At 42.3% G+C, this 27,980-nt stretch overlaps 1 protein-coding gene across 1 annotated transcript; it reads right to left on the bottom strand.

Moving 5' to 3' along the window:
- Positions 1-464: 464 nt before the first annotated feature.
- On the bottom strand, positions 465-25,753 carry DERL1 (derlin 1). The gene is made up of 8 exons (XM_081070162.1): positions 25,369-25,753; positions 15,018-15,129; positions 10,877-10,941; positions 9,833-9,859; positions 9,171-9,266; positions 7,966-8,018; positions 6,386-6,496; positions 465-2,790 (listed from the first exon to the last, which is right to left on the bottom strand). The coding sequence occupies exons 1-8, from the start codon at positions 25,519-25,521 to the stop codon at positions 2,652-2,654; spliced, it is 756 nt and encodes a 251-aa protein (XP_080926288.1). The 5' UTR covers positions 25,522-25,753; the 3' UTR covers positions 465-2,651.
- Between the last annotated feature and the right edge of the window lie 2,227 nt (positions 25,754-27,980).

The following is a 27,980-nucleotide window of genomic DNA, read 5'->3' as shown; positions in this document are numbered from 1 at the left end:
AGCTCCCCACCTTGTGATGAATGAAGACAGCCTGTCTAAAGCCTGGGATAGAAACATGGATGGTTCACCCTCAAGAAGGCTCAGGAACGTCAGGGCGTCAGCCTCCCAGTCTCTGTGGGTTCTTACACGACATGGGGATGAAACTAATTCAGTTGGGTCCCAGGACTCAGACCCATAGGTGGGAGCTACAGAAAGGCCGAGAAACACGCTACAATCAGATATGACTCCTAAGCCAGTGCTCAGAAGCATCTTGCTTCATTAAAATTAAAACCCAGAAATTCTGCTTCTAGGAGTAAATCCTCCAGATAACCTCCAACCTGTGAACAGAAGTAGGTACAAAAATGTTTGCTGTGTTGCTATAACAGCAACAAATACCAGACACTCATAAATGCCCAAGAGATGACTGGTTACAGAAACTATAGTATCTCAAAGAGGAAACAGGATACCGAGGCAGAGGAGGGATACAGAAACTTAGGACAGACAACCGTCAAGTTGTACATTTTAATTTGACAATTTTTACCAATAAAAACAATTTGTTACAAAAAGGGAATTTCTCTATACAAAATAAGGATTGTTTTCTTTCATTCATAAAGAGAATCCACTGTCATGTCTTGCCTTGCCAAATCAAATCTCAAATAGCTGGCTTAGTCAAAATTACTCGAGAAAAAGATTAATAAAATCACCAGCTTGTTAAACATGTTTAAAGGAAGAATTTAATGAACATTGTGCCTTGAACTGAAGAATTCTAAAGAATACGTGTCACAACCTTTAGAAAAACTCCTGCGCTCAGGCAGTTGAGTTGCTAAGAGGGCGTATGAGAGACCCCAGCTCACTCACCGGCAGAAATCTCTTCCACATACAAGGAATTCACACCCTTGTATGACTGACGACTACACATGCGACACCATAGGAATAATTGCTTCTAAAATTTTACAAGCAAATTTTATTGTGGCCACAGGTCAACAACAGAACATATGACAGTTAAGGTTTAGATTCTCCCCACCTCCTATTTTATCATATAAATTAAATATGGAGAGGAACACACAAACTTTATTATAACTGAGGAGCTGTTATCAAATCCCCTCTTCCTAGGATGACACACATCACTGTTTAAGAGTGGGGCAAAGAAGAGCCATCCTGCTAGCACACAATGTTTCCTGAAAAGAAACTGGATCAAAATGTTCAAAGACTTCTTCATTGATTAAAGTACGGCAGCCACTCAACACTGCTCCTAGCAGTCTGCTTTCGGAATAAAACCATAAAATCAGAAACTGTGTGAAACACTGTAGCCTTCGAAAAACTTTATTTGGTGACAAGCCTCGCTCTGATGGAAAAAGGCCACCTATGAGAAACAAGTGGTGGGTATTGCAGCTGGTATGATGTACATTCGTGACTCAAAACGATAAAGACCCTCAAACACAAATGATTCTAAAGCCATTACAACCCCAAATTATGTGACTTACTTAGATGTGCTATATTAGCTCTTAAAATATGATCTATGTACGTACAGAGGAGCCGCACCTGCCTCACAATTAACTGAAGCACGTGACCATGGGGAACAGCGGGGAGGGGGAACCCAAAAAATGACAGTTTAAATAGGGTCTACGGTTCTCCCCTCCACTGTGCTCATAAACATATATATCCACGATGAGAATGAAATGGAATCAATGCCCAGGAGCCCCCCAAAGAGAGCATCTCCCTGTGGCAAATGTGATTTGGGAATTTCTAGCACAACACAGTCCAACTCCTCGGGGCACACACCACGCCAGTACGCCCTCCCTACACACGCGACGCAAAGGGATTATGCTCACCACAGTTTAAACCCAGCCTGCATAAGCTGCAACTCCACTATAATTTTGATCATTTAAATTAGGGAAAAAAAATGCCTAGCAACAATGTCAGGCCTCATTAATACCATCCTACGGCCCTCACTGACTCAGTGGTGCTTTTTTTTTGTTTGTTTTTGTTTTTTTAATAAAATCATCTGAAGAGGTGGCATGTGGTAGCAACTGATATCAGGTCACAGCAATTGCAAAAGCTGAGAAAAAGCTCTTCTTCCACTGCTCCTGTCTTCTCCCCTATTGTTTCAGTTCTGCCACCAAAGGGGGGAAAACGGGTGCGAATGAGTTCTCTGTGACCCAGCCTTGGCAAAAGTCAATAAATAAGACAGCTTGTCAAAGGCAGGACCATTTTAAGGGCAACCTCCTCTAGCTGCAAATTTGGGAGCTGGAAAAAGTGGGAGGGAGGCATGTGTGCAAGAAAGAGGTCCAAGTCCCTTTGACAAGGATTTGGTGACCCAACTCCAGATGCCCAGGTTGGTGCCAGCAGACCAGGACCTGCCAAAACCCATTATTCAGACAGAAGAGGAAGGGAAAAAAAAGACACCAAAAAAATCTAGTCAGTTCTGAAATTTGCACAGTTGATGTTTGTTCTTCATAGCAGTAAGGACGTGAATGAGAATCATGAAACTTGAGGAACACTTACATTTTTCTTCAGGATTTAAAAAATGTTGTCTTGTACTGAAAGACTACATTCAGTGTGGGTCAGGTCCCACGGTGTTTGCTAGAACTCGGTTGTATTAAGCACACTCAGCACTGGGAGAAAAATTCATCTGAGCAGACGGGCTGGTGGGCAGGCCAGAGGCCACTCCTTCACTGGTCCCCAAGTCGAAAGCCCTGTCCCCAGTTGTGTCTCCCACCTCCACCATTCTGATCAGCAGCTCGCCTCATGCTAGCAGGGGGCACGCCAAACCCGGACACCCCTCCTCTCCTGCTGGGCAGCCAGCGGTACCTGGGGGGGGGGGGGAGGACGACAAAAAGAAAGAGAAGACGATAAAAGCACTTCCACATAGTTATCAGACCATTTAGCACATCTTCCTTTCCTGGTGGCCCCCAATCTGTCACACTGAATTATATTAGTCTGTGGCCAACGGGAAGGCTGGGGGACAATGTCTTATTTAACTTGCCTTTTCAGCACTGAGCTCAGGGCCCTGGCCACAGAAGGCATTCACTTTTCAGGTTTCTTAAATTGACTAAATTTTCAGCTAAATTCACACTCTAAAAAAAATTGTTTTTCTGACTATAAAAGTGATTCATGCAGAATAATATGGAAACAAAAATATTACTCCCATAAATCCAATCACCAGAAAAAAGCCACCTATATATATATATAGTATTTTGATATATCTAAATATGGATCAAAGGATACAAAATAAATTCACTTTCAAAGAACAAGTGTGTTTGAGCCTCGCATAGCATCTCTACGATGTAGCTGGGTTCTCCATCTATGACGGGGAGCCTGGAGAAGGTGGCTCTGTGTCTTGGAGTTCTGGGTACGCTTATTCATAATCTGCCCTCCAACTGCATTCTTTCCATCTCATGGATGGTGGGCAAGTTGAAGCCCAAAAAAGTTAGCTGACTTCCCACTTTACAAATTCATAAATTAAGAGTCACAGAACAGCTAAGAAAACTTAAATAAATCCCAGGCTATGGTCTCAGTTTTTCCAACAATTTCCCTTCACTGACTATTAGTAAACTGAGACTGTTTATTTATTCCACTTCTCGGGTCCTAAAGTTTAAAATTTTGCTTGAAAGCAGAGACCATGATCTGACACCCCAGTTTAAACCTTTCATGGCACCAAGTGCAAACTGTGAGTGGTGACTGGCCCACAGCAAAAAGCCTGCAGAGGAGACAGAACCTTAACATACAAGTTTCCCATACACAGGGCACTGCATGTTTATAAATTCATCTCATCTTCATAACAACCCTAAGAGGCAGGCACTACTGTTCCCCAATAAAAACGGGAGAATTGAGGCAAGATTGAGTCAAGTTCTTCCAAAGTGACAGGATTCAAATGTAGGCAGGCAGCTTGGCTCAGGAATCTGCAGCCTGCACCTTACTGCACTGCAGGCCTCCCGCTGCAGACGGGACACACACAGCGTGATGCAGGCGACAGCAGTTAGTGACTGCAGCCCTCACTCTTGATGCCTTCATGCGCCCTCCCCAAAAGAAAGTGAACCCCTGTTTAAACAGAAAAATAACTGCATACAGGAGAGGATCTGTTTACTTTTCTAAATGGAATGCAGAATAGTGACATATCTTAGAATTCTGTAAGTCACATCTTTCCCTTCAAACAAATACGGCTGTGGCTTTTAAATCAAAATGTATTTCCAAGCGCTGGTTTTTCAACATCCACGATGTTCTGGTATAACAGTATTCTTTCACAGTATATGATAAACTAGAACACTTAAAAAGGCAATGCTAGGGCTGTCCGGCTTTGCTTCTTACTGTAAGACAATATGGAAGCCATCTCCACTGCTTAGACAATGAAATTAAATGCAAGTAATTAGTATAAGACCCAATTACACATAATCAACAAAAATTTATGGCAATTTCAAAGCAGTTACTGCTTTTGCAAGGAGCTACATTTTGTCATCTGAGCTTTACGCAAAATTTAACAGAAGGGCTTCCACCAACAGAGAAAGCTCAAATGGAATGTAGGCTTCCAGCGAGTGGTCAATTTTCCCACTAGAATCTCGTATACTTGGTTGCCCACAATTGAGAAATATCTCCAAACCGCTAAGTTAGAATATGGCCATTTAAAGTAAAGTAACTGTTGGCTGCCCCCCAAAGTACCAAGTTTTTTTTTTTAATTGATGCATCTGCCATCTGACTTGATAAACCTAGATTAAAAATCCAAGCCTGCTGTCATTGAGTGTCCTTTGATAATTGGAAAGCAGATTGGTCATTTGTTTTTTAAGCCTGGAGGCAACTCAAGGTTCAGAAGAGAAACAAGTTTCTTTTTATGCTCTTAAAGAAAAAACAAAATACAACAACAATCGTGTACTTCTCTGTTTGTATATTATATTTCACAATAAAAGTCTTTCAAAAACCTATCCTTAATCTATACTAGGAGGTGGGGAGTTGGGGTGAGAGGGCTACTCAAGTTTTACTGCCCTCATGGACCCCTTGGAAGAATGACAAACTGCAAAACATTAAAAGCAGCAAGATGTGAAAAAGGTTTTTATTTTCATTTTTTTAAGCTTTTAAAAGCAAGCTATTATTGCATATTCCCAGTTGGAGACTAGGCGTGACTGTCAGGTAGGCTGTGACACCCAGATGGTGATTTCACTGGTCCCTTCTTCCACAGCCTTTCGCTTCATGGACAGAGTGGTCACACTACTTACACGCGGAAGTGTGTCAGCACCTCTTTTGGCTCGTCCGCAGCCCCAACTTCAGGAACGAGGCTAAGAGCTCGTATTTCCCGAGTACCCACTACTGTGCTCCAACCTTACCTCCTGCAGTCCTCGGAGCCAGGCCTTCCCCCCAGCTTGCTGACTCACAGGCTGAAGTTAGTGATTTTATTAAGTGACTTTCCCAGTCCCAAAACAGGTAAATAAGGGGAAAGGGTTTCCAACCCAAATCTGTCTGAAAACCAAAGCTGTACCCTCAGCCACTCAGCCTCCTCACTTGAGTAAAGCCCCAAACGCAGACAAAGCTCAAGCACATACTCGCAGGGTACGGGACTATACAAACCTCAAGGCTCTCATTTTTAACTTTGAAAACTCCTATAAATATTCCCACCATAATATTTGTTTTCCACTTTCTTCTGCTTTCCCCCTCCCCCCACTCCAGTTCAGGCCATTGTTTCTCAGTCTAGTTGTGTAGGACAGAGCTCCCTGGCCCACGCTGGTATTAGGAGCCCTGCACTTCCCCTGGCTGAGGCAGGTCAGCAGGCGTCAGTGGGCCACTCACAGCAGCCCACACGGGCCACTGGCCACTCATGGCAGGACACAGCAGCCCACGCCAACCTCCGGCTGCTCACAGCAGGCCCCGCTTCAGGGAGAGCCATTGTTCATAATCTTAGCTGTAGGGGGCGCAGCTCACTGGCCCATGTGGGAATCGAACTGGTGACCTCAGTGTTAGGAGCACGGCACTCCAACCACCTGAGCCACCGAGCCGGCTTCCCACCTACAATATTTAGTATAAAAATGTTTTACATTATTCACCAATGAGCTAACTTACCCCTTTTACCCTTCCTCGGCCAAAAATCTTGGGTAAAACTGATAACCCTGCTATCCTGGCCCTGTTAGCCTGTGTGCACACCTGGAGCTGCACACAGCTGCTCCGCCTACTCAGCAGAGCTGAAAAGCTCCTGTGATGCCTGAATCTAGTCTCAGTGGCCCCTGGCTGGGTTCCATGAAGAAGACAGCTGTGGCTTCGATCCCTGGCTTCCGGTGACCATGTGACCAGGGCAAGTCATTTGTTGCCTCTCATTTCTTCAGACAGAGAGGTAAATCCTATTTCTCATGGAGTTCTTATCAGGATATACAAGAACACATGCAGTCAAATGATTGTTAAACAAGAGAGGGGAAAAAACACTTACAAAAACTGAGGTGTGGATAGAAAATTTCTTCCTCCCAAGTCCATTGGGTATCTGAACATTAGGAAGAAGTAAAGATGTCCAACCAGATTTCCAATAAGTTCATTGATTACCCTGCAAGGATAGAGCCACATCAGTTGAAAGACATTTAAGCAGTAAAGAGAGATGCAGTGAGTTCTTAGTGACAGCACAGGGAAGAGATCCCGCATGGCAGCCTATGTCTGGTCCCTGGGAATCTGTGACAGCGCCACAACGAGCCCTTTTGTGGTCTGAGTGGCAAATGCATTCTGGGGGAGAAGGGAAACCAGTCGTGCTAGACCCCTGGGGTCGGCGCTCGGACATCTTCCCTCGGACATCTCTTTCAAATCCCAGCCCATCCTCAAGATATTGGTTTCACTACTTCCTGCCTTCAGAGTTGGGGAGCTTGCAAACTTCTGAATGCTTCCAGTCATGAATACTATATTTGAAAAAAATGGGCAAACAATGAAGGCTAGCAAGAAAAGAGAAGCATGGCAGTAAGGAAAGGAGGGACAATAAGTGCCTACTCCCCATTCCTGGAACCATTGAGCAATCTTCCTTGCCTCTGGTATCCTTGAGTATAAGACATCATAGAGATCACTTCGGAAAGTTGACCTTCACCTTGTAATCCTAAAATAAGCATTGACCTTTTTCAGTTTTCCCATGGCTTCCATATAGGCCCCTTCAAGGTTTTATGGATCCTTACTATTACATATCCTTCTTCGTCTTCACCTGCGACGTGATTCCCAGCAGGGAAAATCAACAGTGCAACTGCTCCCAGATCTGCCCTTGTGGGTAACAGGGGAGCCTCATCAAGCTCAGAACTTGTGCTCTAAACACAGTCTGTTTGCTTGATTCATTCCTTTCTCCCTATCAATATGCAGGAGAAGTTAGGACCACACAGGGCAAATATGTCAGATATATTAAAAACTAGTACTATAAAATTCTATTAAAACATGAAAAATATTTTGTAGTATGAGAAATGGGAGTTCTTAGAATAGTTGCATGTTGATATCCTTCTCCTAAAATTCTGACTGGATGTGTTAAAGGTTTTCCTAAGTCTTAAGTTCTAACGCCAGACTAGAAATTTAACCTTGTTTGGCCAAAACTTCTGTACCATTAAACCACTTAAAAAACTACTTCCCATCTGAGAATCTGTATTTCTGTGACAGTAAGCAGTTTCCAAAGCATTCTGAAAATGCCTTAAGAACAAAAAACAGTCACTTTATGCATAGTTCTTACAGGAGTCAGCTCAGACACAAATTACATCTATGTTTGCTCAATCTGGACAACGAATCCATAAATGAGTATTTATTCAAAAACACATCTATGGAAGCATACTGTAACAAGGAGCTAACAAGAACAAAAAAATCATTCAATGCTAAATGTGCTTAAAGCCCTACAATTTAATCAATTACATCAAAATAAAATTATTTTGTAAGTAAAAGGTTCCAATGCATCAACGTTGAGCTTCTTTAAAGTTTCATAAAGATCAGAGACGGAAGACAAAGAATGGAAGTCTTCCAAGGATTAGTTTCCAATTAAATAAACCTAGTATCACTTACGAGCCTCCAATGATATAGTTGAATCCAAGGATAACCCAAGGTAAATAACAGGCCTAGGAAAGAATACAAACAAACATGAGTAACCACACCTAAGGAAGATACAGCTGCTATGGGCTGCAATGGGTACAGACAGACGCACTGACAAGGGCTTTATATAAATCCCTGGAAAGTCACTGCAAAAATGTCTCAGATCAATCCAGCATCATTCCTACTGTGCTTAAAACTTCCTATCTCAAATTACACATATTCATATATTGGTAACTGGAGAGACAGAGCCCTGCTAAATTAATATTAACAAATAGCTTCAGAAAGTAGCTGAGTGTCATACAGATGATAATAAAAACATCATCTGTATAGAATCACAGTAAGACTCCAACCAGCAAGTTGTTACCAATAAACTAAAAATACTCCATCTTGTTTGGTTCTCTTTTTACATATTTCACGAAGTTATTTGAATTTTTTATCTCTTTGCATATTGATGTCTTAACCTAATACTCTCCCAAATAAGATAGCTCTCCAGGTGAATTCAACATGTGAGCCCCTTACCAGATTCGAGACAGCATGCCAAGAGCAAAAGGAGTTGCAAGGAACTTTACAAACCAGTAAAGAGTTCTACATACATAAGTGGAAGGCAGAATGTGGTAAGTACTAAACGAAGAACACAAAATATTACAGAATCCCAAAGGCAAGACGAATTCTAGGCAGGTGACTCAGGAAATACGTCCCGGCTCAACTCAGACTAGGACAGGGTAGGAATTACACGAGGAGGAAAACAGAAAAGACGTTACAGGTGGAAAATTGTCAGAAGGCACAAGAGGAAATATTTGGGGGCAAAAAAGCCAAGGTTTCAGCTAAAATGTAAAATATGTAACAGGGAGTCCTAAGAACAGATTTTAAAAGTGGGGGGGTTCACATGAGTTCCTTCACTTTGTCTACCACACACACACACACACACACATACACACACGCGCACTCAGGGACAGGGACGCAAGCCTGAAGGGCCTGAGGTACACAGGGAGTGGGAAGTAAGGAGTCGGGGTTGGCTGGAGAAACACAGGGGACTGAGCAAGGGAGCCGGGCCTGCGGAAGGTACACTGCTTTGCAGTGACCTCTCCTGGCCGAGTCCGAAAGTACACCTCTGGGCTGAAGAGAGGGACTTCCGCGAGGACAGAGGAAAGGGACAACTTCCGACTAGGTTCAAGTACCTTAAATCGTGTTCCAAACCAAAATGATACAATCATGTCTCTGTTCAGCTGGGCCCAGACATAAAGCACTGACATGATCAGAGGAATCATCAGCAACTGTAAAAGAAGCGACATGTAAAGACGAGGCTCCAGAGGCCCCTGAAACAGAGGCTTCGTGTCAATCCGCCATTTTCTTACCTCTCCCCTCCAAATTCTCCCACAACTAGTCAAAAACCAAAAAGGGACTCAACTCATCAGAATGATAAATTGATCCTCTTAATTTATCGTACAATGTACACTACCAAATCCTATAACAAAATACAACCCAATTACATTATTTTAGATGGATTCAGCAATATCAGGGTCAAGCTCTGTTACCTGAAAAAAAGCAGGCCTAAAGCTTTAGTTACTGTATATTCTCAATTTTTAAAAAATGTGTATCCACATACATGCATAGAAAATACGGGATAACCGTCATTCTCAACGTTCATACATGATAAGAAAGCCAGAAATGAGTAAGAAAAGTAATGGTTTAGCTAACTCATGTAAGACCTTCAGAATAAAACAGCTGTAATCTCAAAACAGCCCATAATTAACCACCCAGCTAATGCAATTTAAACCATCAAAGGCCATTAGTAGTCCATATGAAACATAAAAAAGACAAATGGATAGTTCCAACTTACCTGCATGTCCATTGCTAAGCCAGTAATCTTGGTTTGTAAAGTTAAAGATCAGACAGCAACAAAGCATTCTGCACCGTCTTCTGAAGGAATCCACTTTTCTACAGTTCGGGTTGCTTACAACATCCCAGAACACAAAGGTATCTAATAATCTTCATTACAAATATTCTAGTAGGCTGTACGATGACAGGGAAAGGTAGAAATCAACCACTTTGGCACATGGCTCAGTTTGGGACCTTGCGTCCTCTTTTTGCCGCTACATATTAGCATCTCTCCTTCAATTAGAAGATGGACATGCCTGGGGCCTCTGAAACCCATAATGGTTCTACTGACATTCAGGGCTCCACAGCACTGTTGAAATCCGAAACAATGTTTTTTCCTTCCCTTCAAGGAGGGGAAAGGGCACCCAAAGTGCTCCATTTTCTGGCTCTGGGCCAACTGTGGATGGAAGCGAAACCCCAAAGCAAGTTTGAGCTCACCAGCTCGGCACAGGGCTTGAGCCATCAAGTCCCTTTGGAAATTCTCACCATCTGGAAAGGTCCGCAGCTGGAAGGTGGCTGACAGCTGTGGCTGAAACACAGCAGAGACACGCTGTGTCCTTTCCCAGATCCAGGTACTTACAGAGGGACTGAGTCACCACTTAGGACCCCAGGACAAGGGCAGCAATGAAGTCAGAAGAGGATGCTGGCTATAAGTTAACTTTCTGATCAGGACCACAGATTTCAAAAGCTGTCTTATGGCCCGAAACCTCTTTGTGCTGCAGTCAAGCTGTCACCCTTGAGAACACAGAGAACTGGGAACAAGAAAAGGGAACATCATAAAACTCAACCAAATGTGGGAAAATCCTCCAGAGGCGATGGCAAGAGAATGAATCCCTCTGTATGATTTACTACAGCTTTTAAAAAGACCTTTAATTATTTTTATTAACTGCAGCAAACAAAGATGCAAAGACTGTAATTTGAAGAGTCGTACAGAATACTGTCTGTTTTCCCAAACCTGAAAAAAGGTTGGTTTATTTCTGGCCCAAAATAACAGACTGAAGGATACCACGATGCAGATCCAATTAAAGAGAAGCATGAATAAATAGTCTGCTGGCCTCCCATCAAAAGCTCCTAGAAACAAAAATAAGCCAAATGTCAGGGTTCAGAACTTCAGAACAAAATAAATCACTGCTATGTACACAAACACTTCAAAACTTCGAGAGGAAGCCACAATGCGAATATTTTTAAATCACTCCTTTCAAACAAAAGTAAATTTTTAAAAATATCTAAAACCGTGTCTCAATAAAATCCCGAACTCAGTCACCTAGTAAGGCTAACCTGTGTTCTCCCAAGTGAATTCCAGTAAGTGACACGCTCTGATGACCACAAGCTAAAAAAGACCCACAGGGAGGAGAGTCGATTCCACAGCTACTGAGGTGCCACCCGCTGAAGTCCCCCACCGCCTGTGGGTCTTCCTTCGTGGTTCTCATCATGAGCTGACGACACATTTGTGATTACTTGGATAATCCCTTCTCCCTCCACTAGAGCATAAGTTCTGATGGGCGGGGTGGGGTGGGCAGGGGGACAGGGGGACAGCCCAACTTTTCCATAGCCTCTGACTCTTGATCCTCATACTATATCTGTAGGTGGAATGGGAAGACCTACGGATGGGAAATCGTTACATGAGCAAAGTCACATGGCTTGTTAGAAGCAGAGTGAAGTCTAATGACTAGTTTAGTGCTCCTGTCACTACACCAAATACCAGGCTCTGTCTTATACTGGGCAGAAAAAGCAACACGGACCCAGCGCTCCCTTGTAAGAGTGAGTCCTTGTGCCTGTGGTTGAAGACTAAAAAGAAGAGAGGCAGAAAAAAGAAACAAATGAATGCAAGGTCACTCTCGCTCAAGCAGTTACCTTCCCTCCCCGCCACACCCCATCACAGTTACATGACATATAGTCAATTAAAAAAAAAAAAAATCTTAACAAGTGGCAGAAAAAATATCTATCTAAAAGAAAATAGATTTCCAGCAAAAGTCTCTCCTTGTTCCCTTATTTCTCCCCTGGTACCTCAAGGGCACACTTCAGCTACAGTGTTAGGACACTTAATGGTAGGGGATCAGCACAGTGAATCAGAGCTGACATTCTAACAAATGTTTCTGAATTGTAATAATAGTTTTGTGGTTTGGGCTTTATGATTTCTAAGGATTCTTTCAAATGAATATTTAAAATACTGTAACCATATGAACTATGGTACTTTATTATTTGGCAAGCTTCCAATGAGTAGGAATTTGCAAATTAACTGGTCTCAAATTGTGGGCAACCAGTTCATATCAGAAAACTTACAAATAAGCCAACATTGCTATATACTTAATTTAGCCAGGCAGGAAAATATGCAGGTGGTAAACATTCTGTCAACATGTTATTTTGAAGCTGTATGGTGGAGAGAGACTGGGAATTGGTAAACCTGGGTTCCAGTCACCTCACAAAGCTTTGTACACTTTGGGGCCTCGACACCTCTCCAAACCATTGTTTGCTTGTCTGTGAAACCTTATTTCAACGGAAAGTTCTCGAAAGTTCCCAAAAGTTCCTCCCTACGGGGGTAACAACTGAAAAATAAAAACAAGTCAAATGTCCATCATCTGATGCCCAGCAAAACAAAGCATGATGATTCCATACAATGGATTCTCATTTGGCAATAAAAAAGGATATGTACTAACATATGCTCCACAGAGAACCTTGAAAACACTGTGCTAAGTGAAAGAAGCTGGTCACAAAGACGACCTATTGTATGATTCCCTTGATAAGAAATGTCCAGAACAGGCAAATTTAAACAGGCAGAAAGTGGTTGCCTAAGGGCTGGAGGTGAAACGAGCTTGAATACAAGTGGGGAGCGCTGCTAATGGGCACAGGGCTTCTTTCTGTGGTGATGAAATATTCTACAGTTGACTGTAGCCATGTTGGTCATCTATGAATATCCATTGAACTGTACATTTTAAATGTTACGTGAATTGTATGTCAACAAGACTGTTTTTAAAATGCCTCTCAGCTCTAGAATTTCCAAATGTTCTGTGATTGGATAGTGGGGAATAAGGGGCAACTTTTAAGAATTAAAGCAAATGAAAAGAGATCAATGCCTAATAATCCTACACACTTATCCTAAGGTATTACAAATTCGTTATACTACCTGACTAGGGAGTAGGGATGAGTAACTGGGTTCAAAAACTTAAGTAACCAAGAGAAGACAATTTTCAAATAAAAAATGGTCATGGAATTATTGTAAGTTAGGTTTAATAACCTATTATGTATTATTTTTTATGATTATTTTTATGTCTGTATTTTAGAGGTAAATATTAAACTAGTTATGGATGAAATGCTATCATGTCTGGAACTTTGCTTCAAACAATCAGGGCTGGAGGGACAGACGTGGATTGGGATAAAATAAGACTGGCTGTGAGGTAACTATTAAAGATGAGTGGTGAAAAGGGGTTCACACTAACGTATGTTACAGTGTGGATGAAACTTGAAAACATTAGGCTAAATGAAAGAAGTCAGTCATAAAAGGACTCATGAAATGTTCCATACAGTTAAATCCATATACACAGAAAATAGATTAGTGGCTGCCAGGGGCTGAGAAAAGGGGGACAGGGAAAGGGAGAGTGACTGCTTTGGGCTTTTTGGGGAGTGATGAAAATGTCTGGAATTAGACAGTGGTGATGCCTGTACAACACGGCAAATATACTAAAGACCACTGAATTGTACCCTTTAAAATGGTTAAAACAGTGAGTTTGATGTTATGTGAATTTTATCTCAATAAAAAAGAGAAAAAGGTTCATTAGCCTTACTCTTTACTTTCATGTCTGAAAATTTTCCGTAATAAAAATTTTAAAAACTGGTTATGGATCACCCACACTTAATCTAGAGTTAACTACCTACTGATATAGCAGTCGGACAATTAAGTTCATGAACTTTCCAGTGTGTGTGTGTGTGTGTGTGTGTGTGTGTGTGTGTGTGTCCATTACTCTAACAACTTAATCCTCAATTAAATTTTATCAAAGGGGTAAGAATACTAAGCAAGTCAGTATCACAATCAGTCCAACTGGGAGGATGAAAATCACATATTCTGGTGGATTTAAGAATCAAGCTCGTGATATGGTGGTGAGAACTCTGTTGTCAGTCTCACCCCAGCCAAGTTTATTCCTCAAATCCCGTTCTTGCTCCCTAAGGCTCTAGGTCCCTTCCAGTAGTAACAGAAGTCTAGGCCTGACACTTTGTATTAATATAATGATTTCTTTCTCTTTAAAAAGCACCTACTAGCAAATGCCAATTTAAGGAGAAATTATATTTGACACATAAATGCCCATCCTTCTATTCCTGCAGTTATGAGACTGATTTACAATGTTCAAACTGACAGATTTAAGGGTGGCTCAGAAGTCTCTACGCTGAGCTCATAGCCAGCAGGTTTGTAAAGCCTCTGAAATCAGCCAGCCTTTTCAAAACCATTATGTTCACATTTTGACACAGCAGTATCAATTTATTGCTTCTCAGCATAAGCAACTCAGAACAGCGTATAAGGAATTCTAGGAAATAAATAACAGTATAAGGGATTGTAGGAAATAAATAACAATCAGTAGGAAACCTTGTAAGAAAAAAGGTTTTTATTAAAAAGCTTATCCATAACATGGTATAGGTAGTCACGTCTGATCAACTACCATATTACTAAACCCCAGCTATATATTTTAAAGTTGCATGTTTCAATTGCAGGGAATAAGCTGGCCTTTTAATTACATAAGGCAGTGTTTTTCGCCCCCAATCTAGAAGACATAGACACTTCGGCCCAATTGTGCACTGAAGGGCAAGGACTGCTGTGTGACAGAAGAGCGAGATGTCAAATTAAGTGAGAGGCGCACAGCTCAGCCACGAAGGTCATGGGCAATATGTGTAAACCTCGGTCTTACTCTGTTTTGTTTTTTTACCTATAAAATGGGGACACTGCTACTTACACCTTATGATGATGTTGTGAGGATTAAAAGTCAAATATTTTAAATGCCTGGCACACAGTCCTGGCACAGTTACCACTTACTGAACACTTACCATCATTATGCCATTTCTTTATAGATGCTAACAGACCTCAAAATTCCTCCAACAAGTAAACATACAATTAGTAAGCTGGGCAGAAGCAATACTTACAGCAACTATGGATAACATACCTGTTTCGAGTCGTGTAGAATACTGATATAAGAAATATAAGTTGACCAAATAAAGAAATCCTGTCCCCGGACCCACGGGGAAATAGAAGGTAGCGGTGACTGGCCTCCAAATCTGTCCAGATCAAAATAAACACAGCCGTTAGTTTCTCTAAGCCTGGTTAACATTGTTTTCTTTTACCTAAACAAAATTAACCCTTGCAAAACATTCTCTTCGATGATGAGAGCTACTAGAGACACCACCAATATCATTCAAGAAAACAACTGAAGAAAAGTTCGTGTCAGTTACAATCACACCAATTTACAAATCGATGGAATACAATGACATCAAAAAATAAGCAATAAATATTTCTAAACAAGTTGAAAAAAATGAGCACTATAAAAGTATGTGGTTAGTCTCTACTGGGAATAGGCATTCAGTTAAGCCTGTCAAAAATGAATTACAATGAGAATTGCCAATACAGTAATTATCTCTATTTAGGAAAATAATAATACTCGGATCACAAACCTTGTCAAAAAATGTCATATTCAAAAGGTAAAAGTGAAATAGGAATTTTTTATCCTCCCCCGCACAAAATGACAGAAATTTCCACAGCGAAAAGTAAACCTCTCTCCTGATCCTCAATCTCCCAGTTTTTTTTCCAGCAACAATGGATCAGTTTTTTGTATTTCTTTCAAGAAATAATAGTATGTGTTACTATTATTCATCCTATCTTATACTGTACTGTCCTATATCTTGTTTCATTCTCTTGAAAAAACATTTTTATTGCCTTCATAGTATGTTTTTTATGTGGACATCTGAATTTCATTTAAACTGTTACAATGCCACAATGAATATTCTTGAATATCCTCTTTGTACATGTACGTAGATCAATTCTGTGAGTCAATCTGCCAAATCAGACATTCGCATTTCATTTTGGTGGAGTCTGCCAAATGCCTATAAAAATGTTTAACCAATATACACTACCTCCAAAAATTAATGCCTGTCTTCTCTCCACACCCCCACCACTTCGGTGTATTTTATATTCACCAATCATGTTTTTAAAGCTTTAGCATTTCCTTTCTTCATTTTTCTGTTAGATTTGCATTTCTTCATATATTATGGAAATTTCCATTTCTCACTGTTGCAAATATTTTCTAGTCTGTCATCAGACTTATGTTTTTATGGTACTTTTGCCATACTTCCACATGTGACAGTTTAATGTAGCAAGTGTATCCACCATGTACCATGTTTATAGGCGACTGCTCCACGCCAAGAAGATAAAAGTGCTCCCAGTTTTCCTGTAGCACACTCAAGGGTCACCTAAGGAGTAAGGGAGATCCAACTTGTTCTAGATGGTCACTCAGTTTTCCCAATCCTATTTACAGAGTAACCCACGCTATCTTCATTGATTTGAAAAACTACTTTTATCACCCACATTAAGGTCTACTTTTAGACTATTCTGTTTGCAATTGAATTCCTACACCAATACCAAGCTATTTTAATTTCTAGTTTTATAGTATGTTTTCTTTCATATCTGGTAAAGTTACATGATTAAATAATTCCCCTCCCATTTCTCCTCCACATTGTCACAATTTTTTTGGCTACTCTCAATATTTTATTTTTCTAAGTGAACTAGAAACAACATCTTTACGACATCAATGTGACATTGATACAATTCCCAGCTAGGAAGAAGTCATTCCTAGCATTTACAGTTTTCCGTAGAGCTATTGCTTTCTAGCTCTTCTTATACTCAACCACACCAAAGCTCAACTATCTTACTGTTGGTAATATTTGGGCTTCTTGGGCTTTCCAAGTGATGAACTCTACCTGTAAATAAAATTTTGTACCTTATTCCATTCTTGTCTAATTCACTGGCAAGTGCCTCCAGAACCACGTTAAGTAATAGCGGCTGAAATAGATGGCCTTCCCAGACTTTTGAAACCCCACTACAATGCTGGCTTTTAGCTGAGAGCTATGAGCCTTATTGCACACGCTCGAATGACAGCCACTGAATCAAGGAATTCCCAAAAGTGGGGGAGGCTGTCCAAAGAAGCAGGAGTGGACAAAAGTGAGAGAAAGTTTGGTCTTGGAAAGATGAGTACAAAATGCCAAAGAACTGCAAGTGCACAAGAAATGGACACCATGCTAACAACTTGGGTGTGGCTGGAATGGAGGACATTAGTGGTGGCGCCTGGCCAGACACAGAGCTGACAAGTTACATCCTCTAAGTAATACAGGTATGTGACCCTCAGAGCTTAATTCCCTGCAGAGGGAAACGCACTTTACACACCCAAAATGTGACTTTCCAAGAACTGTATATTAAACCAGTAAAACAAACTTGGTTAAAATTCATTTGGCTTACTCACAATTTTACCATGGAAACAATATAGTCTAATGGAAAGAGCATTGGAAATGACTTGAGAAGACTTAAGACTTAAGTCTTAGCTTACAAAAATTTTCATTTCTGAGCCTTAACTGCCAACTGTAAAAGGGGAATGGTATGCTAATACTTGCCTTACTTTGGCTAATGGTTTAAAAAGTAAACGGTATGCTATTCTGCCCATTTCCAAGCCCTGACTCAGGAGGTGGGTTTTGTATATGAGGAAACAGTGTGAGAAAAGGTTAAATCATCGCTAGGAAGTGGTAGAGCCAGAAACTTGACCTAGCCAGCCTGACTCCAGACTTCATTATACTAAACCCGTGTTTACAACGCCGCTCACAAGTGACATCATTATTATGAGGTATAATTACAATCAGTAAAAATGTTCAGTTCTACTTATACTTATCATCCTGATATCATCCTGATTCTTCCTTCTTATGAAAAGCATTGGGCGTAAACCCCAGAAGCTTGGTTCTTAAGTAGCCATGGGGCCTTGGAAAGGTCTGGGTTTTTGAGCCATTTGTCCTATGACTCCTACCTTCCTTGTCTCACAGATTTTGTGAAAGGTTGGAATTAAGAGTTGATTAAAAAGGCGCTTGGTGAAAAAAAAAATGTGTGGGTGTACGACTATTACGATCTTTTAGGAGACGCACGCTGACCTGGTTTTTACAAACGCACATTTTAAACTGCCCCCCCTATTACTGTAAGCTACTCAAGGCCTGCTTTTAGAAAAGAAACCTCGGGGTTTTTTTCTGATTCCATTTTTCACTGACACTGACAACACGACACTATTTTTAGCCACTGTGTGCACCTGTTCTTTGGAAATCAGTGTCTGTCAAAATACCTCACTTCTTCCCCCCCCCCCCCCGTTGATTAAGCCTACACTTTAGTTATGCTTGCTTTCACTGATCTAAGAGTCTTATTATTTTTGTATCACTTTAAAATCATGATTTGAAAACACCAGGAGATAGCTGTCTCTTCAGAAGGACAAAATGTTATATGGTATTTCTGAAATCCCCACTGAAGGTACCCAACTAAATCCCCTCCTTTCCTCTAACTGATACGTGAACAGTTAGGATTTAAAAAAAGGCTTTCTTCTCGGGGCTGGGAGTAGTGGGTGCATGTTTTCAGCCTGGAAAGCCTTCATGGACCCCAGGTCTGCACGGCTCCTGGGCCAGAAGATGCGGAGGGAAGCATCTCGTCTTAACTCACAGCAATCCCAGGGCCAGAACCATAATTACCCCGCCTTTTTCACGAGGAAAGCTGCTCCCTCGTTAGTTTAGGCCATGTCCACAGAGTCCCTCACTTAACAAGGGCAAGAAGCCCACTTGTTCACTGCCATATTAAGACCTTCAAAAAACGTAAGATGTTGTTCTTTAGTTAGTAGTCCAACAACTTCGGCTGAGAGACTGTTTCGTTCAGCTCTCCTTGAACTAAAATTTCCTGAACAATCTGCTACTGAGATAATTACAAATGCCATCCAGAATGTAGAGTGGGTTTTTTTTAATTATCAAAGAGTTTTCTGAAACAATACAGATTAGTTGATTTGGACTTCAAGTCTACATGAGTCACCAAGCAATTAAAAAAGAAGAGCTCCCATGTGCCACACATGCTGGTGTCAGAAACTGTGTCCCCTCCACCTTTTTTTTCTGGACACACTAGGTAGGCAAGAAAAACAAATGAAATGCACTCAATCTCAATCGAGGACTTTAAAAGAACTATTACAAGCCATTAATTCTACTCCTAGGTGTATGCTCAACAGAAATGCATTCCGATGTTCACCAAGACATGTTCCCAGCAGCACTATTTTTTCTAGCCACAGCCAAAAACCTCCCCCAAAGGTCCACTGCCAGTAGAATGGCCAAATAAATGGTGGTCTATTCACACAAAGGAACAATATGGGGATGAGCAACCTATGACCTCATGCAACAACATGGGTGACTCTCAAACGTACTGTTGAGAAGAGGCTCAATACTGTAGTGTATACACAGATGTTAAATTATAATGTTGCACACCTGAAACTTACATGCTATATAAGCCAGTGTTACCTCAATAAAACAAACAAGCAAATAAATAAATAAAAAGTAGAAGCAGATATCAAATCCTGAGGCTGGAAATAGAACAAGAAAGTTTGCTACCATTCCTTCTATCGAACACTGTACTGGAAATCATAGCCAGTGGGTGGTGGGTGGGTGGGTGGGTGGGTGGATGGATGGAGGTCTAAGTTTAGAAAAGAAGGCAGACACAAAAGAATACACATGTATGATTTCATTTATAGACTGTAAAGAAAAAAGTGGCAAAAACAATCTATGGTATTAAAAGTCAAACTAGTAGTTATTTTTGGAAGAGGCAGTGACCAGAAGGGAGAAGTAGGAACATACGGGGGTGCTGGTAATATTCTGTTTATTGATCTGGGTGCCGGTTATATACATGTATTCAGTTTGGGAAAATTCAACAAGTTATAGATACATAACATATACGCTTTTCTGCTTGTATACTCTAATTCAATAAAAAGTTAAAACAAAGCTATGGTCTAATGGGCAAGCTTAACTACGGATCACTGCATAACTACTATAGACAGGACAGCTAGGAAAGATTGTAAAGCTGTACTACGTACCAAAAGCACTTACCACTCAAGTTCTAATCCAAACCTTGAGGCTACTTCTATGTATGCTCAGCTTACAGACCAAGTTCATCCCCCTTCCAGCTTTGTGTGTGCTTGTCTCTCTTCCCCAATAAACTCTTTTTTTTCTGCTATTAGTTTCAGGTGTACTGAACAATGTAATAGACATTTATACCCCTCACAAAGTGATAACACCCCTCCCCCAATCTACTACCCCTCTGACATCATATACAGCTGTTACAATTCCACTGGCTCTATTGACCTAGCTATTCCACTCTTAGGTATCTATCCAGAGAAATCCAAAACACTAATTCGAAAAAATATTATATATGCACCCCTATGTTGATTGTAGTGCTATTCACAATAGACAAGACATGGAAACAACCGAAATGTCCATCAGCAGACGACTAGATTAAGAAACTGTGGTACATTTATACAATGGAGTATTACTTGGCCATAAAGAAGAATGAAATCTTACCATTTGCAACAATATGGATGGACCTAGAGAACATTATGCTAAGTGAAATAAGTCAGATGGAGAAAGACAAATACCTTATAATCTCACTTATATGTGGAATCTAAAGAATAGAATAAATGAGCAAACTAATCAGAAACAGTCTCAGAGACACAGAAAGCACAAATTGGTAACCCAATAAACTCTTAAATCAATCTGCTAGGGTTGCTATCATGCGTTAAACGTGGTAACATAAGCAAAAGCTTGTTAAAGCTTGGCAAATAAAATCACCAGGCCCAATCACAGGTCTGGTTGGTGACATTTCTAATTATTCTTGAAACAAATTAGAGAAAATGAGTTCATATCTTCCCATTTAAGTCAGGATGCTTTTAAAGGGACAAAAAATAGGACAATAATCCAGCAGTTGCATTTCAATTTCAATTACAAATTAAAATTAGAATCTTTCTGCCCACAGAAAGAAAGCAGTAATGAGAGAATGATTGGCTAATAAATAAAAATGACATTATTTTTTAATAGGTTTTTTTTTTTTACCAGACTATTTACTGGGCACTTTATAAACATTTTTCTATGTAATTTATATAATAGAGACAGCAAGTAAATAACATTTCCTCAATTTGAAGATACTCAGTTTTGTGTTAGGATGTGTCTTATTCTCAATATATTCATTTAGTGTAACTTCTACTTTCCTCCCCCTCCAATAATTTGTATTAAATTGATGGAATATCTTATAATCAATGGAGTCAGAACAGAGTTAACTCAGAACAGAGTTAATAGGGCATTAAATTAGCCCCATTTTTTGGTAACGTTCTGCTGCTCGATCTGGGTGCCGGTTATATACACGCCTTCGGTAATTAAAGAATTGAGAGTCAGAAAAGATAAACAACTTGCCTACGGGCATACAACTAGTAAGGAGCTGAGCCAGGACCATAGACCATGACTCAATTACTTGAAATGCCAACTACTTGAACAGAAAAAGAAAAAATAATTGCTATGACAGACTGGGAAAAAGTCACCCTCAAAAGTGTTTTGTTAAACATTTAACTACTCTATGTGTTTTGGTAGATATTATGCAAAGAAGTTAAACGAGAGCTCAGAACGATCTTGAACTCACTGAAATAGAAACCAAAACTGCAGCTGTCTATAAATTGGGGTAACACTTAAACTGGGGTGACTGTGGGAGCTGAATGAGATAAAAGATGGAGAAGCACAATACAGATATAAGAGGGTGATGTTATTTTGTCCAAAGAAATTAAATATCGCTGTGGAGGAAGCCCTGGGAGACAGAATCTCAGAAACCACCGGAACAGCAGGAAACGACCTCCCTTCTAGTTCATCAGGGACCATTATCAAGCCATTTCATCATCATGAACTATTAGATTGATGGGTGTGAAGCATGAGGGACCACAAACTCTGGACAACGGGAGAGTGAATCGCAACACACACCTATGTGTTTCTACCTATCCAAACTAAGGAAATAACATTTTAAACTTTGGAGTTCCAAATCAACAAGCTAATCAGAGGAAACTCGTCGATAAGGAGGAAAAGTCACTTTTGTCCCTTTCAACGGGAACCCACAATTCTAAATCAATGTTTTTTTTAAGCTGTTAACTATCCAGCCTCTAAGGAAAAGATGGGCCTTGAGCAGAAAGCACACCGCGGGCGGCTGTCCTCACACATTAGCCTCTCAGATGCAAGGTTTTCCTTCAGCTGCTTCCTTCACCTGGAGGAACTTATTTGCAAATGAAAGCTAAACTTGTCCAAAATGGGTAGGAGTCACAGCAGCAAGAAGAAGGTATAAATATTGGTCCTTTCACACCTGGGCAATCAGTACACTGTCCTGCCTCCCCAGCAGCTTCTCCCCAGTTTCAGGATAACAAGCCCCAAGAAACAATGCTAGGAAGATGGGAAAAATCATGGGAGGTGTGACATGAATGATGACCGTTTTAACACTGTACACCTGTGGTCTGTTAGAAAGGCTTTCTTATTTTACTCATCTGACTAGACAAGCAAGCAGGATTTCGCAAGGAGGTTCAAACAGCCCGTTTTGACCAGGTCCATCTCACAATGATTTACAAGCCTTGCTCCTCAGGCATGCACCTCACCCACCATGCCACCAGGCACAAACTGCACAATATTCACTGAGTCAACACATATTTACCCGAGCAAGTAAGTAGAGAACAGCATGAAGTTCTGGCTGCGGGCCCCAATCATATTCAGATAACCAACTGTTTAACTTCTTAAGTTAAGCCAATAGTTAACTTCTCCACTAGGATGCCTAAAAAGCATCTCTAGACTGAGCATGGCCAAGACATAACTCTTTATGTTATGTTCCCCAAACCTAAGCCTCCCAAAATATTTCCAATCTGAGTACAGGGCTCCATCACCCACTGGGAAAACAGTGACATCTTCTGAGACCTGCTTCCTGCACCCATTCTATTCACCCTTCATATCCATTCAGCTGCAAGCGAGCCCACTCCAACTCCCAAATCGACCCACTTCTATCTTCACAGCCATCTTGGCCCAACACACCATCTCTCTTACTTCCTATCTGGATTCTTCCCTCTCCCACATCCTAAGTCCATCCCACAGATCAGTCAAGGGCACCTTGGCAGTCCTTGTTTGAAGGCTCCAAAGCATTCCTGGTGACTCTGAAATCCAGTCCAAAACGCAAGGCCCTATGCGAGCAAGCCCCAGCGCTCTCTCTGCGTCCTCATCTCCAATCCCCATCCCTACAGCTGACTCTGTCCTCGCTGTCCAGTCTACTTTCTGTTTCTCGCACCTGCTTCTAAGCTTACTATTCCTTCTTCCCAAGATTGTCCCTCGAGCCAGATCTTCCCAAAGATGGCTCCTCATCATCCAGTTTCAGTTCAGGTGTCTTCTTTGAGACTTTTCTGGAACACTCTATCAAATGATACACCCCTTAAGTCACTCTCTATCACATGCCTCTCTCATTTTCTTTATGGGTAGCTGGGACCCTTTCCAGCTTATTCACTATTGTACCTCCAATGATTTCCATGCATTCGACCAACATGTAAGTACCTGCTATGCCAGGCACTATTCTAGGTAACGAAGACAGTGGTCAGCAAGGAAAGACCTGGCTCTCAGAGCCGTATTTTCTAAAGGGCAATGGACTAATACCAAGCAAGGGGTGACAGCAAAAACTACTAAGGGTAAGGGAGACACAGTCAAGGATGGGTACTATTTTATGTAGGGCCATCACGTAAGACCTTGCTAATAAGATGGTTTGGGAAAAGCCTTGAAGGCGGTAAGGAGGTAAGCCATGGTTAGCTCCCTCAAACAGAGAAATACTATGTGCAAACAGCCCTGGCGAGAGATCAAGAGACCAAGTCAGCTGCCGGAGCAACAGCAAGGGTGCCACTGTGGAGCCGAATGCGAGACGGAGAGTAGCAGGCGATGAGGGCAGAGAGGGAGCACAGGGCCTTGCAGGCCACTCAATGGACTTGGGTTTTTCTCAACGAGTTGAGAAGACATTGGAAGGTTCTTGGCAGAGGACTTCCAGGAGACTTGATTTACATTTTAAAAGGATCACTCCAGCTGTCTAGAGAAAAGACGGAAAGGAACAGGCTGGAATGATCATAGCTGGCGATGGAGAATGAAAAGTGACTGTATTCGGGACATACGTCTAACGCACACAGAATTTACTGACAGACTGTGGGGTGTGAGAAAGAGACGGCAAGGATGATTCCACGACTCTTAGCTTGAGCTCCTGTAATCATGGGGTTTCTATTTACTTCTAGTGCAATGGGGACAAGGGCATGCAGCTTGAGACACGTTACGTTTGAGGTGCCCATCAGTCACCCACGCGGTAATTTCAAATAGACGGCTGGAAATCGGGAGCTAAATCTGGACTAAAAATACGTGTATTTGTATTTGAGAGTCTTCAGTTTGTAGGAAGTTCTCCAAGCCACGCAGCTAGACGAGATCACCTTACAGCTGTGGAGCACGTACAGAAGAGGTCCTATCGCTGATCCTCGGGGCTCATCATAACACCTAAGGGTCAGGAAGATGAAGAACCACCAAAGGAGACTAAGAAAGAGCCAGGGAGGAGGCCGACGAGACCGTGTCATCGACAGGCCAAGTCACGTGTTAAAATTAACGTCAGCTCTTAGTATCTGACCCGCCCGATTAAGGATTTAAAATCACAGAATCCAGTGAACACAGACAACCACCTCCAGGAAACTAACAGTCTCTTGCCAGGAATGTAAATCTGGATTGTTTCCTTCATGCTTAAAAAATAAAAATAACCAGGCCTCCCGTTTCTGGAGCAATTAACGCTGTACTCATTCCTGCGTACACACAACCACCTCGCGCCAGACACCAAGTCAGGGTCTGGGAGAGAGAAATGCAGACAAACAAACTCACTCTTTGCACCTCTGACCTCAAATCACTCCAACAGGGGGAAAAAAAAACTGCACTAACACAAAAGGAACTCAGCTGGACGGTTGGGTAAGTTGACAGCCTTATGCCACCCACGTGGCAGAGGTCAGAGGGCACCTGCTCCGAGTAAACCCAGGCTGCTCGTCACTAGTAGGACAGACTGTACAGCAGATTGACAACGGTCACAGACTTCCTTTCCCACTGCCTCCTCTGCGTGCAGAGGACAGGGAGCACGACGTTAACAGCAGGACTAAATCAGTCCCTTCCCACGCGGCCAAACCCACGTCCCCACCCCTCCAGCGATCCAGGCCCTGGTTCCAAACCCTTGGGCCGCCACCGCGCCCCGCGACCACCGGACCCCGCCCCAAAGCGCTTGAGCGGTCGAACTACAAATCCCAAGAGGCACCGCGTGTCCTCCACATGCTGGTCTACGCTACGCCGCCGGACACCCGCTTGGGACCTGTAGTCTCCACTCCCCGCGTCGCCGGTCAGTACCTGGAAGCGGTAGAGGAAGGCTTCCGGCCAGAGGAAGAAGTAGGCCGGGCTGATGAGGCCGAGTTTGCCCACCAAGGGCACCGCGACGGTGGCGGCGAACCAGTAGCGCGTAATGCTCGGGATACTCCTGAACCAGTCCCCGATGTCCGACATCTTCGCTTCTTAGGTGGCCAGGATGCGCACCGCCGCCCGACTCCCCGTCCCGGGCCCCTCACGACGCGGCCGGCTCTGCGAGTGGCAGGTGTCGAGGCGGAAGCCACTCAAGTCGCGGTGCAGAAGGCGGAGACCGGCGGACGTGGCGCCACCGAATTCGGACGAGCGAGGGAGCGTTCGGAGGCGAAACTTCCCCTTCCGGCGTTAGCGAACGACGTTGGCCAGAAGTCCCGCCGCTTAAAGGGCAAGCATCGTTTTCTACCAATGGGTCGCTGGTCGGCGGTCTGGGGGCGGGGCGATGAGGGGCCGGGCCAGGCGGGGTGGCGACACGACTGGTGGGAAACAGTGGTTGCCAGGAGCAACGGTAATACTCCAGCCAATGGCGAGGCTGAACGCCCTCCGCCTGGTTGACGCATTCAGGTGGGTCCACTCGGAGCGTGTTTAAAGGGGAAGGAGGACAGTAAAGAACACAGCTCCTTATTTGTCCATTCATTCGACAAGTGTTTTTGTTCAGGGCTTACTAAGTGCCAGCGAGGGTTCTAGACACCGGAGGTACCATCTCTCCTGGAGCTTATATTCTACTGGGAGTAGACACATCATAAACAATTGAGTACAATAATTTCAGAGCGTGATAAGAAAAATAGGAACAACAAAATAGGATAATGGGGTAGAGTGACGCGGGGTGGACATGTGGGAGTGGGGGGGAGAAATTGCTGTTTTTAATGAGAATGGTCCGGGAGAACTCGTAGGCGGTGACAGTTGAGCTGAGCGCCCGCAGGCAAAGATGCGGGGAGTTTTCTGTGCGGAGAAAACAGCCACAACTAACGTGGAATGCAGACGGCACCGAAAGCAGACATCATCTTGACTCGTTCGTCAGGTAGAACTTAAATTACAGGGAAATGACAAAAAAAGATAGGGAGCAGAACTCGTCCTGTTGTTTTCAGATGGACGTCCTACCGTTTAAGATTGATGAAGCCATCCAATGACGACCCCTGGGAACACACCCGTCATCCGCAGAGCGAGTCGGCTCTAGGGAGCCAGAGGGACCGGGGACATCTCACCAAACAAAAGAGGGTAGGAGGACAGGTGGATTAGGAGGACAGGTGGAGTTTGGGTCACATGTAAATGTGCTTTGGGAGGCTCAAAGCACAGCAGGGCTATCTGTACAACGGTTAACATCAAGCAATGATACCAAGCTGAATTACAGGGGGGGAGGCAGGGGTGTGGGGAGATAAGCACTCTCCTGAATCACTAATGAGAATATACACGTAGGTTGGTACGGCAAGCAATTTGGCAACATTTAAATGAATTGCTGGGCGTGTAAGCTTTAGGGAGACGCCCACTTTTTGTCTTAATTAAAATTTATCGAGGTGACAATGGTTAGGAAAGTTACATAGGCTGCAAGTGTACGATTCTGTAATACATCACCTATAGGTCACATTGTGTGTTCACCACCCAGAGTCAGTTCTCCTTCCATCGCCGTATATATGACCCCCATTCACCCTCATCGACCACCCCCTTCCCTCCTTACCCGCTGGTGACCACTAAAATTGTGAGTTTTTGTTTCTTTGTTGCTTTCAGTTTTATATCCCACATATCAGTGAAATCATATGGTTCTCAACTTTTTCTGTGTGAATTATTTCACTCTGCATAATAATCTCAAAATCCATCCATGTGGTCGCAAATGGCTCTATTTCATCTTTTCTTATCCAACTTTGTTTTTAATGTGCAGGAATAGTCATTGCTGCATTTTTTGAAATAAAAGATTGGAAACAGCTGAATATCTGTCACTCAACTGACTATAAACTATGGTTTATCCATACAATCAAATAGTATGCAAACTTTATTAGAAAAAAATAACTTTGTGTATCCCAAAATGGAATGCTCTCTAACAACATAGAGCGTTAAGAGTAGAAGAGTTATAGTACAATGTGTGTACTATGCTTTTACACAGTTGTATTGCACAGAAGGCACACACACAAATACACAGTATTTGCTTCAAACAGTGGTTACCTCTGGGAAGGGAAACTCAGGCTGGGAAGACCAGAGTAGGAAGGAGACATTTTATTGCATATCCTTTTAAATTTTGTCCCAACTGTGTGTACTACGTATTTAAAAACTAATTTTATAAATTTGTAGAAAGGTTTGTTCCGAAAGGAGCGGGTTCAATGTCAAACACTTTAGAAAGATTGACAACTAGAAAAGATGACCTGAACTATGTCTTTCCTGCTGTAATTGAAATATATTTCCTTTTGTTTCTCTCTCTTAAAAAAAAGGACTTCAAAAAATTGGAGGGAGACCAACAATTAAGGGCACTGAGCTTAGGCAACAATTGCCTAGCACTGAGCTTAGCACTGTACTACGTGGTAATGCTGACAGGCCGATGACTCAAATGTCATTCTGTGACAACAGTCATACAGGAACACCATCCTAGTGGGATGCCTGCCACGTAAGTGGCA

Source organism: Rhinolophus hipposideros (assembly GCF_964194185.1).
Source record: "Rhinolophus hipposideros genome assembly, chromosome: 13".
NCBI classification, from domain to species: domain Eukaryota; kingdom Metazoa; phylum Chordata; class Mammalia; order Chiroptera; family Rhinolophidae; genus Rhinolophus; species Rhinolophus hipposideros.
This window is presented reverse-complemented; position numbering and strand designations above follow the sequence as displayed.

Excerpts from the sequence above, each read along its gene's own strand:
- DERL1 (XM_081070162.1), bottom strand. The coding sequence starts at position 25,521 with ATGTCGGACATCGGGGACTGGTTCAGGAGTATCCCGAGCATTACGCGC. Across the intron at positions 10,942-15,017 it reads TTCTACACGACTCGAAACAG|GAGCTTTTGATGGGAGGCCA; the intron begins GTATGTTATCCA and ends TTTTGTTTCTAG. Across the intron at positions 9,267-9,832 it reads GCTTAGCAATGGACATGCAG|TTGCTGATGATTCCTCTGAT; the intron begins GTAAGTTGGAAC and ends CTTCTTTTACAG.